Below are 21,072 nucleotides of genomic sequence, written 5' to 3'. Positions count from 1 at the left end.
GACAGGACTCGAACCTACCTCTGGCCTTCATTCATTCATTGGATGCATTGAGGGATTGCATGTATAAATTCGCACACATCCAGCAGGCCTCCGTGGCGCAGTTGGGAGCGTGATGTCTTCGGCAAAGCCAGAGGTCGCAGGTTCGAGTCCTGCCGGAGGTGTGAATTTTTCCATTTTTCCTATAATTTAAAAATATGTATGTAGTATCGCTCGCAACACAAAGTTATACTTTGACGCTCCGTATACGATACGAGACTTAGGGCCAGTTGCATCAACCACATTTGACATACACATCATCGTCACGCAGACGACGTCTATGGAACTTCTCATACCATAAAATTTAACGAAAGCTTTAACGGTGACAGACATTTGATGCAACCGGCCCTTAGCTCGTAGTTAATCTCTCTCTATCGTTAATAATGATTGGGTAACAATCTTTATCAGATATATTGGACCGCCGACCAGAGCATCCAAAAACATTTGGACGTGCATTCTAGCACTTTGCCAATAAGAGAATCAGATATTTGTAAACGCCTTAGCTGATCCGACACAGCAAGTCACAACAAACAGTAGAGATAATGGTGGTTTTTAAGGAACATTTCTTGGAAATACACTCACTATACAAATGAAATTAGTTTTTATTTGTCGCTTATAAATTACGACATTATTTTTCCCATATTTAAGTTAAGTATTTACGGAAAAGGAAAAATCATTCCTCGTGCCATGTATTAGTGCTCTAGGAGATATTACCCTGTTTACCCATCATCATCATCACAGGTCTTTGCGTCTATTGCAGGCGAATTACACATTGCAGCTTCGACAACGGGTTTGGTGACTGTGGAGGCCACGGTTTGGCGACCTGCCACATTTCTACCCAAATGTGTATGTATTGAATTTACCTAAAAGGCTTCACAGGCATTGAAAAAATATTTGATATAATACGGTACTAATACAAATTACATTAATAAAATTATATAATTAAAATAACAAAAAATCCTAAAACCACCCTGTCAGCTGCCGCCTTAAATAAAAATTCTACGCCCCCCCCCCCGCCCGAAACCAAACTATTTGTTAGGTAGCCCCATTATGATTTTGTTGCGTCCCTACTCTGGGGGCGCGCCCCATAGTATGAAAAGCGCTGCTCTAAACTCTGGCCCCTCGCTTAGGTGCCTAATCATATTGCAAATAATTTAACGCCTAAATGACATCATCATACCTAATCGTTAAGTTAATCACATAATAATTAGGTAGGTATATGGCAGTAAAAAATCATCTGTTTTGAGCGGCTTCCGATATAGATGTCATTAATGGTGGTTCATGATCAACGAAATCGATTTTCTCATTTATCTGCCAACAGGAACCCTAACTAGCTGAAAATAATCACTAACAATGTCATACGATTTTTTGAAAACTTATTTCCTGAAATCGTTTATTTGCATATGTTTTGCAAATATTATCCTACAATTTGTGGGAGTTGATGGGGTGAGTTTTTTTATGTTTCCTATATACCCACATAATTTAAAATAAAGTGTTAAAAAAATCTGCACAAATTTTTTTTTAAGGAAAAATTCAAGGTACCTTCTTGGCTCAGTAGGTCGGAGCGGTTGGACCGGTGTTGTAAAAGGGCAGGTTTGAGTTCGAGAGTAGTTTGGTTTAGTCAACGGACCCTCGTATTTATTACGTTTCCTAATCAGATTCAGATACTGAATATGCCCTTTTACATTGATTTTGTATCTTCCACGATTTTTATACATACTTAAAATGAAAACGGGACTTAACGCGTAAAACTTTTACGCGATTAAGTCCCGTTTTAATTTGAAGTACTTTGTATCTTATTTAAATATCTACAGAGACTTCGCGTAATGCAAGAAGGAGCGAAAGTGAAATATTCCAACCCGGCGTACATAACCGACGTGCAAGTTTTCACGGTCCGGCGCCGGCGCAACGATCCGTACCTCACTAATATTACTGCCACCATCCACGTGCCTTTTGGCAACAACGTTACAGTAAGTACTTGTTAATTACTCAAACTTATTACAGTAAGTACCTACTTGTATTTATCATCAAATAAATACAACAATTTAATACAATACCTCGTGAAGCCTGTGTGGTGACGGGTTAAGAATTTCACCACCCCTTTTCTTCCCGTGGGTGTCGTAGAAGGCGACTATGGGATATGGGTTAAATTGTGGCGTGGCTGTCACTGCAATGTCACAGTTTCGTTTTCTTTCAACCCCTTATTTGCCAAGAGTGGCACTGAAGCTGTAGTAGTTTCATGTGTTCTGCCTACCCCTTTGTGGGATACAGGCGTGATTGTATGTATGTACCTCGTGAAGCATACAAAATTGGGACATTACAATACGAGGTGCACAATGGCGGGCGATGTTCTTATGTGAGAGGGTTTTTATTAAAGGTGTGACTTTGATCATTTCCAATACCGATCATAGGGCTGCACTCATCATCCGTAGTGCCTACAGAGAGAACTACCGAGTCTACCGACAGTAAAAATCTGTGTCTCTCTATCACACTCCTACAATCAGTGGAAACATGGAAGAATTGCAATATTTATTGTATGAAATTAAAATCCCTAAGAATTCTTATGGCTCTGTACAGGGCCCTTGCTGTCCCGCATTATTAGACCGCAGCCGGCGTATTATGCTTCCAATTTTATCACTTATCCACGTGGATAAGACATCTATCACTCTCACACTGTCATAATTTCCAAAGCGTGACGGATACTATGTCCACATAGATAAGTGATAAAATTGGAAGCGTAATACGCCGGAAGGTTGAATTCTAAATATCGTAATGATGTTTTAGATACTTTTCTCACCAAAAGTAAGAGTAAGCGATGAGCTGTCGGTGATAGTAACGAAAAAAAGATAGTCACTCCCATATAATCGCTAACTCGCTTTTGCTTACTTCAAAAAACTCAATACCGTCACACTGAAAAGAGCTACCGTTTTCCCCTACTACTTCAAGAATCAAGACTATTAATTTCAGGCAAAGAGAATCAAGTAATAAAGAGAGTTACTGTCAAAGTAAAATGTGTAATCACAGTGCATAGACTGCCATCTCTCGACACAGGCTTAAAACTTTTGAACCTCAGTTTTGACAATTTGGCCCATATTCCTTGATATGTGTTAAAATGTCAAATATTAATATTAGCGCCATCTAGCTGAGCGTACCCCAAAGGTGTAACACTATCTAGGCCTCCGTACCTCTTCCTATATGGTCCTGAGGTACGTTTTTTTCTTAGACTGTAGCTGTCTATACGGAGTTACATATGTCTTTGATTTCAGGTAAAGTTCTCCTACTTGTTGCCAAGTGGCAACACGGTGGACTTTAGCATTCGTACTTGTGATTCTATTAATAAACCCTGGATGTATGAATTTGCGGCAACGTACTCTAATTTAACTGAATGTCCTGTTAAACCAGTAAGTATTATAATGTAAACGCCTAGAATAAGCGTACCTCTTTGATACAACATACGCAGAAGTAGCAACGTCTCTCAGCTTAGTTAATTTTATGACCATTAGCTGCTTTAGTTCCACTCTGAAAAGACTTGAAACTGAAAAGTTGGACATTATTGCAACAGTTTTTCCAAAGGATTTCTTTTAATTCTACTCTCCATATACACCGGTCAAATCTTACATGAAAATCGGCTAAAATAAATTAATAGTTTAAAAAACACTATAAAACACGCTTTTATAAATGCACGTAAAAGCCAAAAATAAATTATGGATCGTTCAAGTTGTCTCTATTTGTGAGCTGAAGTTTAAAAACTATGTGCTTTTAATTATAATATTTGATTGTAAAAGCGTGGGGCGCTGGAACAGGAAAGACTTTTTGTATAACTTGCTGATAAATCAAATAATGCTATGTTACGGGAAGGAGGTTACACAGATTGACGCGCTAACTGGAGTTGCAGCATGACTAGTAGGTTCTACATTAAACAGTCAAATCAATTAAAAGTCAGTGTTCAAAGTAGGTACCAGTTTGTCGAACTCAGACAAAATATGCGCTAGTAGCGAGGAGAGTCGACAGTCACCGACACTTAGAACGCCGCTTTTTTCCGGTAATCAAAGTACAAAAGGGGAAAGTGTCTACAGTGACAGGATGCAGAGTTCTTGTTCGTGGACGAGATATCTTTGGTTCTCTTTGGTAACCCTTAGGCGGCATATGTAAACGTTATGTTCTTATGCAACTTCATTCGCCAGGAAGTTCGGATAAGTATTTGTTTACAAGAAAGTCTTTCCTGTTCCAGCGCCCCACGCTTTTACAATCAAATATTATAATTAAAAGCACATAGTTTTTAAACTTCAGCTCACAAATAGAGACAACTTGAACGATCCATAATTTATTTTTGGCTTTTACGTGCATTTATAAAAGCGTGTTTTATAGTGTTTTTTAAACTATTAATTTATTTTATACTTTTTAGTCAATAATAATGAAATACTTTTAACATTTATACATAAATTTATTTCAAGTAGGCGGATTTTACATGCCATTTGTGGCTTAATGTGTACTTATTGCTCATTGCTACTTAATAATAACTAGCGGCTACCTTCTTATTACGGTATTATCATAAAAATGTTTATACCTAGTAAGTTATCCGTAAAAGATAGACAGTATAGACATGTGCCATCGCGGACTTTTTGAAGACATTAGAGAGACATACTTTCGCCATACATTGTTTTGAAGCTCTCAGCTAGTGGGATTTTGTTTGACTCGATTAGAAAATATTGTCACATTTCAACTAATTCAAACAAAATTTAAGTATTTCTTTTTTGCCGAGCCCCCATTTGTTTGCTCTTAAAGGTCAAAAGAAAACGCTAACCCAACTTATCTTAAATACTACGTTGATCTTTCTTTCATGCGGGGGGCTTCGCCCCCCAAACCCCCTTTGTTTGCTCTGAAAGGTCACAAGAAAACGCTAACCCAACTTATTTTAAATACTACGTTAATCTTTCTTTTATGCGGGGGGCTTCGCCCCCCGAGCCCCCCTTTTCGTTACTCTTAAGGGTAACAAGAAAACCCTAACCCAACTTATTTTAAATACAACGTTTATCTTTCTTTTATGCGGGGGGCTTCGCCCCCCGAGCCCCCCTTTGTTTCCTCTTAAAGGTATCAAGAAAACGCTAACCCAACTTATTTTAAATACTACGTTAATCTTTCTTTTATGCGGGGGGCTTCGCCCCCCGAGCCCCCCTTTGTTTGCTCTTAAAGGTCACAAGAAAACGCTAACCCAACTTATTCTAAATACTACGTTGATCTTTTTTCATGCGGGGGCTTCGCCCCCGAGCCCCCTTTTCTTTACTCTTAAGGATCACAAGAAAACCTTAACCCAACTTATTTTAAATACAACGTTGATCTTTCTTTTATGCGGGGGCTTCGCCCCCCGAGCCCCCCTTTGTTTGCTCTGAAAGATCACAAGAAAACGCTAACCCAACTTATTTTAAATACTACGTTAATCTTTCTTTTATGCGGGGGGCTTCGCCCCCCGTGCCCCCCTTTGTTTGCTCTTAAAGGTAACAAGAAAACGCTAACCCAACTCATTCTAAATACTACGTTGATCTTTCTTTCATGCGGGGGACTTCGCCCCCCGAGCCCCCCTTTCTTTGCTCTTAAAGGTCACAAGAAAACGCTAACCCAACTTATTCTAAATACTACGTTGATCTTTCTTTCATGCGGGGGCTTCGCCCTAGCCCCCTTTTCTTTACTCTTAAGGATCACAAGAAAACCTTAACCCAACTTATTTTAAATACAACGTTGATCTTTCTTTTATGCGGGGGCTTTGCCCCCGAGCCCCCCCCTTTGTTTGCTCTGAAAGGTCACAAGAAAACGCTAACCCAACTTATTTTAAATACTACGTTAATCTTTCTTTTATGCGGGGGCTTCGCCCCCGAGCCCCCTTTGTTTGCTCTTAAAGGTCACAAGAAAACGCTAACCTAACTTATCTTAAATACTACGTTGATCTTTCTTTCATGCGGGGGCTTCGCCCCCGAGCCCCCCTTTGTTTGCTCTTAAAGGTCACAAGAAAACGCTAACCCAACTTATTCTAAATACTACGTTGATTTTTCTTTCATGCGGGGGCTTCGCCCCCGAGCCCCCTTTTCTTTACTCTTAAGGATCACAAGAAAACCTTAACCCAACTTATTTTAAATACGACTTTGATCTTTCTTTTATGCGGGGGGCTTGGCCCCCCGAGCCCCCCTTTGTTTGCTCTGAAAGGTCACAAGAAAACGCTAACCCAAATTATTTTAAATACTACGTTAATCTTTCTTTTATGCGGGGGCTTCGCCCCCGAGCCCCCTTTTCGTTACTCTTAAGGGTAACAAGAAAACCCTAACCCAACTTATTTTAAATACAACGTTTATCTTTCTTTTATGCGGGGGGCTTCGCCCCCCGAGCCCCCCTTTGTTTGCTCTTAAAGGTCACAAGAAAACGCTAACCCAACTTATCTTAAATGCTACGTTAATCTTTCTTTTATGCGGGGGCTTCGCCCCCGAGCCCCCTTTGTTTGCTCTTAAAGGTCACAAGAAAACGCTAACCTAACTTATCTTAAATACTACGTTGATCTTTCTTTCATGCGGGGGCTTCGCCCCCGAGCCCCCTTTGTTTGCTCTTAAAGGTCACAAGAAAACGCTAACCCAACTTATTCTAAATACTACGTTGATTTTTCTTTCATGCGGGGGCTTCGCCCCCGAGCCCCCTTTTCGTTACTCTTAAGGATAACAAGAAAACCCTAACCCAACTTATTTTAAATACAACGGGCTTCGCCCCCCGAGCCCCCCTTTGTTTGCTCTTAAAGGTCACAAGAAAACGCTAACCCAACTTATTCTAAATACTACGTTGATCTTTCTTTCAGGCGGGGGCTTCGCCCCCCGAGCCCCCCTTTTCTTTACTCTTAAGGATCACAAGAAAACCTTAACCCAACTTATTTTAAATACAACGTTGATCTTTCTTTTATGCGGGGGGCTTCGCCCCCCGAGCCCCCCTTTGTTTGCTCTGAAAGGTCACAAGAAAACGCTAACCCAACTTATTTTAAATACTACGTTGATCTTTCTTTCATGCTTCCCCCCTCGAGCCCCCCCTTTTTCTGTTCTTATCTTCCGGCACCATCATCAGGCCTTGAAACCTAATCGTAGTCATAGTTCATTACAAGACTTTTCTAAGAAGCCCAAAAACAGCTATGATACGATGTTCCATCATGTAGTTCCAGTTCATATCTTCCGGCTCCATCATCAGACCTTGAAACCTAATCGTAGTCAAAGTTCATTACAAGACTTTTCTAAGAAGCCCAAAAACAGCTATGATACGATGTTCCATCATGTAGTTCCAGCTTATATCTTCCGGCTCCATCATCAGACCTTGAAACCTAATTGTAGTCAAAGTTCATTACAAGACTTTCCTAAGAAGCCCAAAAACAGCTATGATACGATGTTCCATCATGTAGTTCCAGTTCATATCTTCCGGCTCCATCATCAGACCTTGAAACCTAATCGTAGTCAAAGTTCATTACAAGACTTTTCTAAGAAACCCAAAAACAGCTATGATACGATGTTCCATCATGTAGTTCCAGTTCATATCTTTCGGCTTCATCATCAAACCTTGAAACCTAATTGTAGTCAAAGTTCATTACAAGACTTTTCTAAGAAACCCAAAAACGGCTATGATACGATGTTCCATCATGTAGTTCCAGTTCATATCTTCCGACTCCATCATCAGATCAGCTCAACAGTACCATATTATTGTATTGTCATCGGAACTACATATAGCTGCCAATTTTCATTACGCTACGACTCCTGGAAGATGGTTAAATTAGCTTCCTTAGATTCCATTACATACATAGTTACATACACGACGACCTAATAAAAGCGTGTTAAAAACAAAGTGTGATGTAAAGCTGGATTTTTGGTATATTATTTGGAGTCCTTGGAGGAATGTAAGACTATATTTTGCAAGCAAAAAAAAAGTGTGCTAACTTCGTAATTAAAAAAAAAAAGTAAAAAAATCGGACTTTTTTTGGTTTTTATTTTTTTATTAAAAAACTATGTGTTTTTGGTCAAAAGTTGCTTTGTAATGTTGAAAGCGCATTAAATTTCAAACAGTTTGACATCTTTTTTATCAATGTCCGTCAAATAGTTTTCGAGATATGAAGCGTCAAAAAAGGTTAATTTTTGACGCATTTATAAAATGTAGCGTTTTGCCAATATTTTTAGACAAATATCTGCAAAATACTTCATGATATGATATATATTGCAATATAACATTGTATAAAATTTATTTTGCTTTAGTTTTAGTGCAAATAAAGGTCAGTAAGACGAATAGTTACTTTGGTAAACAAAAAAAAATCTATAAATAGAGAAGCCAAGAGTCTGGTAGATTGGTTAAGGTAAAGTTTACGCTAAAAGTTTTAGGTTGAAAATGCTATCTATTCGATCTAACTTTCTTTGATATGCGTTTATCTGAAAAAATTGTCTCAGCTAACTTTGCATCGATTTGACTATTACTAATGAAGAAATAAAATACAGTAAAATTTTGAAGTTTAGTAAATTAGAAAGATAAAACAGAATTAGTTACATTTTACTTTTTCCTTTTTGAGGGTCCTGGTCCTGCATCTTGATGGCACAACTCCTGTAGTGATAGAAAGTCCACTTGAGTTGTATTTGACCACCAATTGCTGTGGAATAAACTACGGGAACGGAAAGCGCCCACGCCAATTATTAAGATACTGGAGAAGTGGTATTCCCAGCAGAAGAACGTAGTAAGATGGAAGTCAACTCTGTCCACAGCCAGCGGGCTAAACTGTGGCGTGAGACAAGGAGGCAGTATGTCTCCGGCTCTCTTCAGCGTGTACATGGATGGGCTGTCGCAGGCTTTGACCAGTACCGAGGTTGGCTGCTCCATCAATGGGCAAATGATAAATCACATCGCATCGCATATGCAGACGATATGGTCCTACTAGCACCATCTGTGGGAGCTATGCGTAAGTTACTTGCAGAATGCGAGAGATACGCCAGCCAACATGAGATATAATCCGGACAAGTCTAAATTTATGCTCATGGAGGCAGCACATAGGCCCACGCATGTACCACCTCTTTTGTTTGATGGAGTTCAATTGCGGAGAGTACACGAAGTCAAATATCTTGGCCACATCTTTTTGTCCAGTTTAAAAGACCAGGAGGACATAGAAAGGCAGAGGCGAGCCACCGCAGTAAGGGCAAACATGTTGGCTAGAAGATTCGCCAAATGTAGTGACAGCGTAAAAAGACAGCTGTTCCTCAGTTTTTGTACAAGCGTGTATACTGTCGAGTTATGGTCCGACTACACCTGCGCGGCGGTGAGAGACCTGCGCGTGCAATACAACACATATACTATGTACTGATATTTCGTTAAACGGAGAATACTATGATTCAGGCACGTCCACGACAACGCTCGTGAGATTGCATCGATGTATTAGATATTACGGATTATAAACGATATTTTAGCCAATAGTAATGTAATATGAATTTTCGAACGCACATTTAGTTTGGTTTTTTTTTAATAATGACAAGTGAGTCATAGATTTTGCCGCGGTTTTTGAAGAGGCGTGACACTGACAGTTGTTGACGTGACAGGTTTTGCTTTGGAAACAAAAAACGCCGGTTGTGTTATAGAGATTTTGTTGTTTAAATATTGTTAAACCTATATTATACCTACTTTTGTTCAATAAATATTGATTGTAAAACAGTGTGTTTTCCATATCTTCTATTAGATGTTATTGGCCCTCAGTGATATGCTTTAAAAACCAGTCCGTACAAGAACAATTTGGAACAATCTGATTCAATTAATGAGGGTTTTCTACTCGTAAATATTTTTTTCCGCCAAGCGTCGATCCTGAGGTCTTTCTGACCGTAAACTTAACTTACTAAATGAATATTGATTTGATATACGCAAATATGTGTCTGAGTAATACTATAACAGCCCCCAAATAATAATAATTCGTTCTCCGCTAAGCCTCTTGTATATGTAAACTATCCCATTTGGCCATTACCATCCACTGATTATTTCTGATCCAGTTATACTAGACTTATGATATAATCCTATTTTTTAAATAACTCGCACTCTTTTGGTCTTAAATGAAAGCTAGTGAAATTTTCTACATTTTTATTTTACAATTTATGTAATAGCCTGAGTTGTTTTGCTGATATCTGTCTCAAAATATTAGCAAAACGAATATTTTCATAGAAAGGGGAAAAATGCTCTTCTTTTGACGCTTCATATCTCAAAAAATATTTGACGGACATTGATAAAAAAGATGTCAAACTGTTTGGAATTTAATGCGCTTTCAACATTACAAAGCAACTTTTGACCAAAAATGCATAGTTTTTTTAATAAAACGGCAGAAACCAAAAAAAGACTGATTTTTTTTTCTTTTTTTTTTAATTACGAAGTTAGCACACCATTTTTTTGCTTGCAAAATATAGTCCTACATTCCCCCAAGGACCCCAAATAACATACCAAAAATGCAGCTTTACATCACACTTTGTTTTTTTATATCTCTTTTTGACCAGTGTAATAGTCACGTCATTTTTAAGCAAAAAGTTCCACTACGTCGCACACTTTAGTCATAACAAGATTAGTCATAACAAGATAAGTTGTTGACTGCAATTTTGACTAGTTTTGGCAGCCAAATGTTAGTTTACTCGTATACGTCAAACTTCGATGAAATTGTGACGTTTACCTAACCCGCGAGGGGCTTACTATGTCGTTGCCAATTTGACTTAGTTTGACTCTAGTAAAAGACACAAGCAAAAGCCTACGTCCTTATTCTTATTTTATTTTATATTCTAAGGGTACATATCGCTACTTCAACGTGGAAATCCCTCCGAAGAACTTTCCCCTCCCCCTCCCCCCGGGACTCAAGAAAGGGGACAAAGGGAACGTGAATGTCAAACTGCTGAGGAACGGAAAGGAACCTATCTTGGATCTGTTCACCACTGTCCGTGTGTATTGATAGTAATATCAGTAACCTACAGATGTCGCTGCTGGTCTGTTTATTTAAAAGCTAAGGTGAAGTACCAAAGTTCGTGTTCATACCCATCTCAAATGAGCATAAGCGTGGACGAGGTGGGATTGCGTGCCCAGCGAGTTACCAAGAAAGGGGAAAAGGGATAATATTATAATTTTGATATTACTATAACTACCTAGGTAGATATTTAATGTACAATAGGTCAAATATGACTTATCTACATTATTAATTTACGGGTACTGGGACTACTGGGACACCTATCTTTACGTTTGCATTTAGTATTTTCATTTTCTGTCATTTTAAGGTGTGCAATAAAGTGTGTGTTTAATTCAAATGAGATTATTTGATTGTGGTTTTAATATACTCGTATCATCAAAGAAAATAATAACGTTGATTGCAGTTCACATTCATGGAGGTCAAAATGCTGGCTTTCACCTCAAAGTTACAAATTACTCGTAATTATAATGTTGCTGGAAGTTGGCCTGCGTAATGTGTTCCTACATAATGTCAAGTTGATCAGCAGATTAACCTGCAATCGGTTGGTTTGTAACAAACATTACGATCCAGTGTGATGAAGAAATATTATACTTGAGGCAAATTAACTCCTGAACCTGACAACCATATTCAAACTTTAAGATAAGTTAAATATTAGATATTATACTACAATAATCATAAAGTCAAAAATTTTGTTTCAACGTAATTTCTACTTTCACGAAACGATAACATATCGCCGTCACATCTTAATTTCACATAAACGTTGTTCGAATAAGACAGGGAGCATTACGCGTTGCGTGTATATCCGTTCCAGATATGTCAAGGTAATGTATTCCACTTCGTAATACTGATATTCCGGAAAAAACAGATAAGCGGGACTGGTTGCAAAAAACCTTTTAACGAGATCATAATATTAATGGTAGTTAATCTTATAATAATCAAGAAAAAGCAATTATTATATGAAAGTTTAGGTTCTACTGAGCAGTTTTTATAACTTAATAGATAAAAATATTTTTTTGACTATCAAAATGTATGAAGCAGCAACATTTTTTGAGTTAACCCTTAAATTGTTTTTGTCCGTTTTAAATGACGTCCTATAAAGTCTAGGCTAACTTAGATTCCTAGGCACTCTGGCGCAGGTGGCGTGATCCACACGGTCTAGCGTCTATCCCTTTTATTTTTACGCACTTTCGCATCGCTTTCTCTTATCATAATTTGAAAGAAATACTCAGTTTAAAAATTACAACCGAGAGGTCTTTTTGCGCTTGTGACAAATGTCGTTGTTATGTAAGTATTTTAGTAGTTTATGCGTATTTTTCACTCAATTTTATTGAAATAGTAATTAAGTTACTATTTAGTGTCATTATTGTGAGTAAATGACAAACATTTCACTATTATTTTTGAAGTTATAATATATGTCACTTCAAAGTGACACTGCCAGTTAGTACTAAATATTGTGTTTTTTCTATTTGTCACTTGTAACGGACATTGCCAACTTTTCTAAACGAATATTTTTTTGTGTATTGTTAACATTAGTTGCATTTTTACAATAATATGGCTGGGCAACGTTTGACGTCAAAGAGGATAATAGGTCTTCTACCACCTCCAGCTTCTAAAGACTCCGATTTAGAATCAGACAACGAAGAAAAAATGAGAATCTTAGCTAGAGAGTTTTTTAGAGACGACTGTAGCAGTAAATCTTCTTCTCCTGAAAGTGTAGGTACCTGTTTATTTTTGCCTGGACTATATTTTTATTGTATTTATTATGAAAACTCACAGATAAAGTTACTATTAGGCTTATAACATAGAAACAACGAGCCAATAACAAGTTTCCACAGATAGAAACTGGGCAAAGTACATGCGTGCAAAATTACAGAAAATTGTGTAATTTATTTAAAGATTATGTAATACATATCTATATATGAGTTCAAACAATGATTGAGAGCAAACAATAAAAGAAAGGAAAAAAGCAGTAACCTGTTTATAGTGTTATTTGAGAGTTAACAGTGGGTGAAGTCTTGGGTCAGTAGTTTGCGTACTGATGTAAAACTGTCAGAGATCAGATCGATGGGGTCATGATCAAATCAAATTTGATTGAAATATTTAGTGGCTCTTATAATAAAGGAGTTTTTTCTGAAGTTAGTATTAGTGGCGAGGATATGAAAGATTCGTTTAGAGAGAGCAAGGCGTAAGGGGCCTACGAAGTGGGAAATTCAAGCTTGACAGCAGATCCGGACAGTCAACATAGTTTTGAGCATTTTTCATAACGTAGATTACGTATTAGATATTACGCCGGACATAAAGAGGTAGCAGGTGAAGTTTCGGACAATGTTGAGTGTAGCTTATTAAGTTTACGTTTTATTTTTCTATGTTGGCAATGTGCATGTGTAGTTGGCAATGTCCGTCCAAAGTGACGTCTTTATGTTAAGCAGTAGTTGGCAATGTCATTTATAAGTGACGCTTAAAAAAAACCATTTCCAATTTTGTTATATTTTTTTTTCACACATTTTCCCCTTAATCTACCCTAACTGAACCCAAAACACCAAGTTTCATTATAAAAATCCTGCGCGGTCATAGAGTGGCAATTTAAGGGTTAATTCGGGTTTGTTCCAATTTCCAATATTACAAGTTGCCCCACGTTGGGCGCCAATTTTGTCACATACGATACGTAGTGTCATCAGTACACTCTAGCTGACGCTACGTGACAGTATGACTCAGAAGACGGATATGTGACGTCATCATGAAATTACTTTTCCAGTACGACCTAGACGCTGATGTTTAGGGTTTGAGTATATAAATGATTTTAAAAAGGTGACGTTTACAAAATAATGAGTATATTTGAGTCTCACGGGAGTCTTATACCATAAATTCTTAAATCTGAAGTCTAGCAGCTTAATTCGATGTTTAAATATACGTTATTAGTTATCTAATTATCCAACTCTCCATCCAATATCTCAGTTTAGTGTCAAAAGTTTTATAGAATAGAATAGAATATTTTTTATTTAACATCAGTTTGGACAAATATAACAAAGATAATTACAACACAATCTAGAATTCTAGATTTTAAATTGGGAGCCCACTCAGCATATTGCCACGGCACGCCGAAGCGCTGATTTTCAGTGGGTCCCGGACTAAATAAACTAAGCTAAGAGCTAAACTAAAATAAGTGACAGCACAAATATCAAACAGATGCGGAATACCGCCACTGTACAAGTAAATTGACAGCAGACGTCATATTAACTTAATAACATTTCTGACATATCCTTTTCATATCGTATTAAGAGCTAATTTATCAAGGAATCTATTAAGTTCGAATCGAGTCAATTGCGTGTTGACAAAAGCAGGCCTTTTTGATTTCTAAATGAAATGTCACGTAAAGTCAAATACTTGTGCAAACCGTACGCAAGGTAACCCCCAAAACATTATGTTTTCGTTACATATGAAAGAAGGTGCGGAAATGTTTCCCACAAAATTGCTTGAGGAAGAAAAATTGCCCAAAAAACGGGGTATTTTCTTCTCCATTTTCATGGAGTGATATTCTATATTCTATAACAATTTATCTTGGCTATTGTGTATATTGCACCATAAAATAGAGTCTGGGATTGGAATATTAACGTTGTTATTGTGTAGGTATGTGTATTGATTATACTAATTTTATTATACTTGATTAGTTTTCCGTTATTTAGTTATAGGTTGTTTGGCCATAGGGATTCATAGTGAACCATTTTGCCAATATAGATTGTGTGTATATATTTGACCACGCATTATGATTCCTCCACGTATTATGATTTCAATTTTATCACTTATCCACGTGAATAAGACATCTATCACTCTCACACTGACATACTAACCAAAGCGAGACGGATGCTTTATCCATATCCATATATAGATAAGTGATAAAATTGGAAACATGATACGGCGGCGGATCTATGTAAGGAAAGGTGGGAGGATTGATTAATTTTTAATTAGGGGTAAAATAGAAAGCCGCTCGATGCTTTGTTATATTTATCAAATCATTTTTCAAATCAAATAATTTATTCGTGATAAACAAGATACAACACATATAAAACAATACAAGAACATTCAAAAGATACATGAAAAATGAATAATTAAAAAACAATGAAAAAAAAAACCACATATTGATGTACCTAGTTGTTTACCACGAAATGGTCCCGCCTCAGCGTAATGCTAACCACAGGGTCAGCGCTGATCTTCCGGCGAGACCATTTGTATATACAAGATTTTTTATCTTATCCCTTAGTAAGTACCTACCCTTCAATCTTCGCCCATCTTTCCTAACACGATTGTCATTTTTACTACGACCTGTGATCAATTTCACAATAGCTTCACAGTGACACTTCCATTCATTCACTTCCAGTGCCATTCATTGCCTGTTCAACAAGGAAATATTGATGCTGAGTAACAAATTTGCTTATCAAACCAGAAATAGGCACAGAATTTTCAGTGTCAAGTGTCAATGTCAATGTGGTGAAATAGCCCACTGTGTGTATTTTTATCACTTAAGGTAAGGTAGGGGAAGGATTTCTTGCGGCATAAGACAGAATGCCGCTCTTAGTACTTCGTTAAACGCAACATATTTCATCTTACTCTTCAATCTTTTCCTACCTTTACTTAACGTTATTTTTTTTATTAAGAACGTTTTTATATTTATGCAACAAAGTAAGGAAATTGCCAACCGTCGCCAAGTTTCATCCAGTCGCTTTCTTTTCAAACAGCGTCCCATCAAACTACACTCAAACTTAATCCACTTAGACTTGTGTTATCTCTGCGCTAAACTTTCGTCACACAGAATGTGCCGAGTCCCAACCCCGTTGAATCTTTAATTAGTGTGTGAGTTGGGTAAGTAAATAAAAAGACTAGTAATCTACCACATTATTTTCAATTATTTTTTATGGGTTACTTAACTGTTAGCCGTCTTTCCGTGCATGAAACAAAATGAGCCACGAGCGGCTGGGTTGAGCTGGAGCGAGGCTACGAGGGTCGCTGAAGATAGGAAGGCGTGGCGCGAGCTGGTAAAGGCCCTTTGTATCTCTAGGGTGATTTAGGACTACAACAACAATAGACACGTGCAGGAACTGGAAAGAAAATAGAAGTATCTTTCCCTACACAAAGATCATGTTTTAATTCACATATACATCACGCCTAAATTTATCTGAGCAAGGATAATATTTTTTTGACATCTTTTCTGATTGGTACGTTTCGAAATCTTAAACAGTACTAAGGAGGAGTAAGGTAATCGTTTGTAAAGGCTATGTGTGGGCGCGTGACTGTATACAGATTATAATTCCTTTATGTTTACTAGTCTCTGGTTCGTGTAAATTTCCCAAGTAGGGTATCTTGATTTTATTTCTGGCTAAGCTGCTTAAAAAGGTGATTACGTAGCTTTTCACACGTCCAAGTCGCATACTCGCACGAGGTCTCAAGTCACGAGAGGATCGAAGACGATTTTAGCTTTCGATTAGAAATATTCTATTTGTTAAGGTGGGATTGATTCATCGTGGGGTTTTTTTAGTTTAAGCAACGTAAACATTGCGTTAGATACACGATAAGAGAGAAAGACGAGGTTGTATGATATAATTTCCATTTGATGATGATGATTTTGACAAAATGTTCGCGATTTTGTTTTGCACCTAAATATTTACAGAGAGACATGATGTAGTAGAAAATTAAGAAAATGCAACTTAAAAAACCATCATACTTACAGAATTTTTGCCATTTTCAAAAATTTTACGTCAAATATGTATAAAGTTTGTGGAAAGTTTTTTAAAGTTTCATTATTTTCAACCATTATTTTGCTTATAATGGTACTGAAACTTGAACAGTCTTATGTGCTCTGACTGCCCCTTTTCAGAATACAATAGGCTTGAGTGTATCTACATAGGTTTGTAGATATGCATATTTTCTTTCACTTTCAGTGATTTTTCAAGAATGTTGACGGATTTTACGCTGTCTTCGTCAAATCCGTTACTCGTTGGGTTGTTATTCGTCACACGCAGACCGGCTGTGGGCGGCATTGTTGGGTACGTGACGGGACGGGCCTTGGTTATACTCAAGCGGCCCAATGTATATTTGTGAACCTTATTGGTTACACTACAGTTGTTTGGTGTAGGTAATATAATTTAAATAATTTTGAATATAATTCTTTATCGACTTGAAACCTAATATTTACAATGAAACTAAACTTATACTAAGTTACAATTACTGTTATTAGGTTTGTAACAGCTTTAGAGAGACTAACTTTTAAGAATAGTGTTTTGTATAAGTCGATTGTTGACGATTCACGAAATCACAGCTCATATTTAGTGCCTCTTTCATTTGTTGAAAATATTTAAAGTCGTATCTTGCCACATTCGTTAGAGTTATTTGGTAGCACTTGTCTTGGTATTGTTGCAACTTATACTTTTTGCAATTTTGACCTCAACTGCGAGTGTTTCAATCAGCTGCTCAAGCCATTAAGGCCAATCAATGGTAAAATAAAATGTACCGTTTATAAATAAGTTTTTCCCCTCACTAGCTCGGAAACACGTGTTTTGTCCTTTAATACCAGCGGGTAAAAACGCATTTTATCCACTAGTGGGTAAAGTAATTTGACCTTGAATAAAGTCAAATTAACTGCTTTAAAATTGATAAAAGTAGGTGAATCTAGTAATAAAGATGATTTACCACCTGCGGAACTACTGGAAGCAGTGATAAATGCATTTTTTGGGTTGTAGTTTCCTCGCTATAGTGAGGGGAAAAGTTTTGTGTTACACTCGGGTGCAAATGTATTTTACTTCTCGTGTGTTAAAAAACTCGCAAGTTCAGGATTCTATTCTCGTGGTTCAACTATAGAATCTTTCACTTGCTCGTTTTTCAATTCCACACTCGGCGTTAAAATACAACTTTGCCCCCTTGTATAACAAATAACTATTAAATGAAGCAGAGTTTCCGAGTATAATATTTTGACGAGTGGCTCAACTCACATTGTTGTTGATATCAACTTTCTATATCAAATGACATCTTAATTGTGATAAGTACTTTTTTATCCTAGACCACTTCAAAATCTCATTCCTGTGTGCGTAGCCGAATGGCACAAACGCTCACGAAACGAAACGCTCGTAGATATCTATCTCTATCGCTCTTGCGTATTGGCGCGACGGAGCCAGACTACCTTTCGCGGCGTTTCGTTTTCGTTTCGCGTCGGAGAAATGCCATTCGGCTACGGGGCCTGTATAGATAGCATACTTAGCGTTAACAGAGTTAGCTCTCAGTCTATTTCACGCCCTTGTGAATTAACCACATACGCCTCAGGCCTGATGAGCTCCCAACATTGATTCGATTACGTGTAAGCTATTAGACGACTTGTTTGGCTCAGATTAGTAGTTTTATTTCAAACCGTATAAGGTACAGCGGGACAATTAAGACTGGTTGAATTAATTAGGGTAATTTTCAACTGATGGATTTTTTTCCATGTTTTACACTAGTAACTTAAGATCTAGAGGTATAATGTTTCCACTGTAAATGCGTGCCATACATATATGACCAGTGAAAATGTAAAACATGTAGTTGAAATTTGTCCCCCAGTCGAAGTGCCCTGATGTACCTTAAATCTATTTATAGGTGGACCTAATGCGTTTTACCGTGGGGTACTTAGTTTGTGCCATTCGCGAGGACGCGTGCTATAGTTTGTATTGTCAGCTCTTTGAAGGTTAGACGAAATAAACGACATGAGTTTCTAGAAGTATGATTTGTGCTATAATAATATTATGTACCTATACTTATTTTACTTTTCTTTCCCACTACCGTCTCATTGCTTTCATCTTTGATGCCAAAATTCCATTATTTTTAAGTAAGTTCGGACCCGCATCGAACAAAGGAAAGGGTCAGACCGTTTAGATTATTTTATGTGCTGAATGTGCTTCGGACGTGACTCCTACGCGATGGAGGGGTTTTAAATGTGGTTAAGAAAAATAGGGACTTTTATTAGGGAGTTAAAAGTAGGGAGTAAGTGATGTATTTAATTTTCAAAATATAAAACAATAAACTTTAATCCTTTAAGTAGAAAATATTCGACCGGTTACTCCCGTCCAATTTGAAAAATCCTTCGTGACAAAATACAAAAAGTGAAAACTTGTGTTTTATGATACGAGACTACGGGACACAATTGAATGAATAAGCATCCACGCATTCGCGCCCTTAAAAGGCCAATTCAAGCGTCAGTTTTGATATCAAAATGGTAATTTGTTTTTATTGTTTGAACGTACGTATTGCTGTCTTAATACATACAGCGTGTTTATTTACTTACTTACTTACTCCGTTGGCTCAGTGTATCAGGAGGCCCCGACCCCCGGCGAAATCTCTAGCTATGCCGTAGAGCACAGAACAAAAAAAATCCTTTGGCTCAGTGCCCCAAAATGAGACTTTGCCTCCGATACAACACCGCGCCACTTTTCTCGGTCCTGCGCTACCTCTCGCCGATTTCCAGATATCGCTAGAGCGACATGGTGGAGGCGGATCTGTACGAACTCCAAGTCAAGAATTGGGTGTTTATTTACTCACCATAATTTGCAGCCTGGCAAACAAGAGAAGAAATTAAAAATTAGCAATATTTAACATACACGACGACGACAAATTGTTGGACGACTTAATTGTTGACAATTTTAAATTTATACTGTTTTTTTGATAGGCTCTGGAAAAGTGCACATATAGGTCATACTGAGCACCAATTTAAAGAACCAACGACGAAATTGCAAAAAAAAACCGGTGTGATCGCCATTTAAAATATTTTTTTCTAAGGTAGGTAAATTTTATGTTTTTTATGTCAAAGCGGACCCCAGGCTCCCATGAGCCGTGGAAAAATGCTGGGATAACGCGAGGAGGACGATGAGGTAAATTTTATGTTTTTCCCACTCAGCCCTTCCGATCAGCGACAAAAAACAGGAGACAAAAAAATGGTCCCAAAATTTTCTATTATTTTGCATAATTTTCACTTTGTAACCGCTGTACGTGTTTGAAAAAAAGTAAAATTAAATTTGGGACGCTTTTTTTTACCTAGTAGGATCGAAAGGGCTCGTGATTCTGAAACGTAAAATTTACCTATTTAAAAAAAAAAAGGTTTTGAATCTTTTTTCGCAAAAATGCCAAAATGTTGTTCAGTATTTTAATAACATTGATCATTTAATTGTTCAGTATTACCTATATTCATCCATTTCACCCTTTAAACTATTGCAGGTGCACTCACGACTTTATAATAAACTTAATTTTTCAGTACAGATGGTCGTTTTTTACGCACTAGTTCGAGAAGTGGTTCATTATATGCCAGGTCGAAACTTCGGAGGCTCATCTGTACTGAAAAACGTCGTACGATACACGTGCGAAAAGGAACTTCCTTTTTTACGCACTTGTATCGCAATGTACTATATCTTGACGTAAAATAACAATTCGAATCGTTGTGTTATAAAACTGTTCGCAGTTTTATCGGGACTTATATCCGCAGTAAAGAGGAGCACGTGTCTTCTGATAGCCGATTATGTACCTTCCGCCATTTTTATGTCTACTAAAAGTAATGGGGGATAAGAACGGAATTATAAAGAGGTCGCCTGGAGGAATGGCAGATTGGTATCAGGGGTTTAAAAAGATTCTCGATTTAGTGTTGAATCAGACAAATGAAAAGCTTGAAATAGTTATTTGTTATACAAGGGGGCAAAGTTGTATTTTAACGCCGAGTGTGGAATTGAAAAACGAGCAAGTGAAAGGATTCTATAGTTGAACCACGAGCGAAGCGAGTGGTTCGAGAATAGAATCCTGAACTTGCGAGTTTTTTAACACACGAGAAGTAAAATACATTTGACCCCGAGTGTAACACAAAACTTTTCCCCTTACTATAGCGAGGAAACTACAACGCAAAAAATGCGTTTATCACTGCTTCCACTATTTCCACAGGTGGTAAATCATCTTTATTACTAGATTCACTTACTTTTATCAATTTTAAAGCAGTTAATTTGACTTATCCCATATCCCAACATTAGCCACAGCTAATGTGATCTTAGTCTTCGCTTCGG

At 37.4% G+C, this 21,072-nt stretch overlaps 1 protein-coding gene across 1 annotated transcript; it reads left to right on the top strand.

Moving 5' to 3' along the window:
* Nucleotides 1-224: 224 nt before the first annotated feature.
* On the top strand, nt 225-11,151 carry LOC125236814. The gene is made up of 4 exons (XM_048143744.1): nt 225-882; nt 1,851-2,006; nt 3,303-3,437; nt 10,841-11,151. The coding sequence occupies exons 2-4, from the start codon at nt 1,863-1,865 to the stop codon at nt 11,000-11,002; spliced, it is 441 nt and encodes a 146-aa protein (XP_047999701.1). The 5' UTR covers nt 225-882; nt 1,851-1,862; the 3' UTR covers nt 11,003-11,151.
* The last annotated feature ends 9,921 nt before the right edge of the window (nt 11,152-21,072 follow it).

The sequence above is a fragment of the Leguminivora glycinivorella genome, chromosome 19, assembly GCF_023078275.1.
Source record: "Leguminivora glycinivorella isolate SPB_JAAS2020 chromosome 19, LegGlyc_1.1, whole genome shotgun sequence".
Lineage (NCBI taxonomy): Eukaryota > Metazoa > Arthropoda > Insecta > Lepidoptera > Tortricidae > Leguminivora > Leguminivora glycinivorella.
Note: the sequence above shows the minus strand (reverse complement) of the source record. Positions and strands in the feature narration are given on the sequence as shown.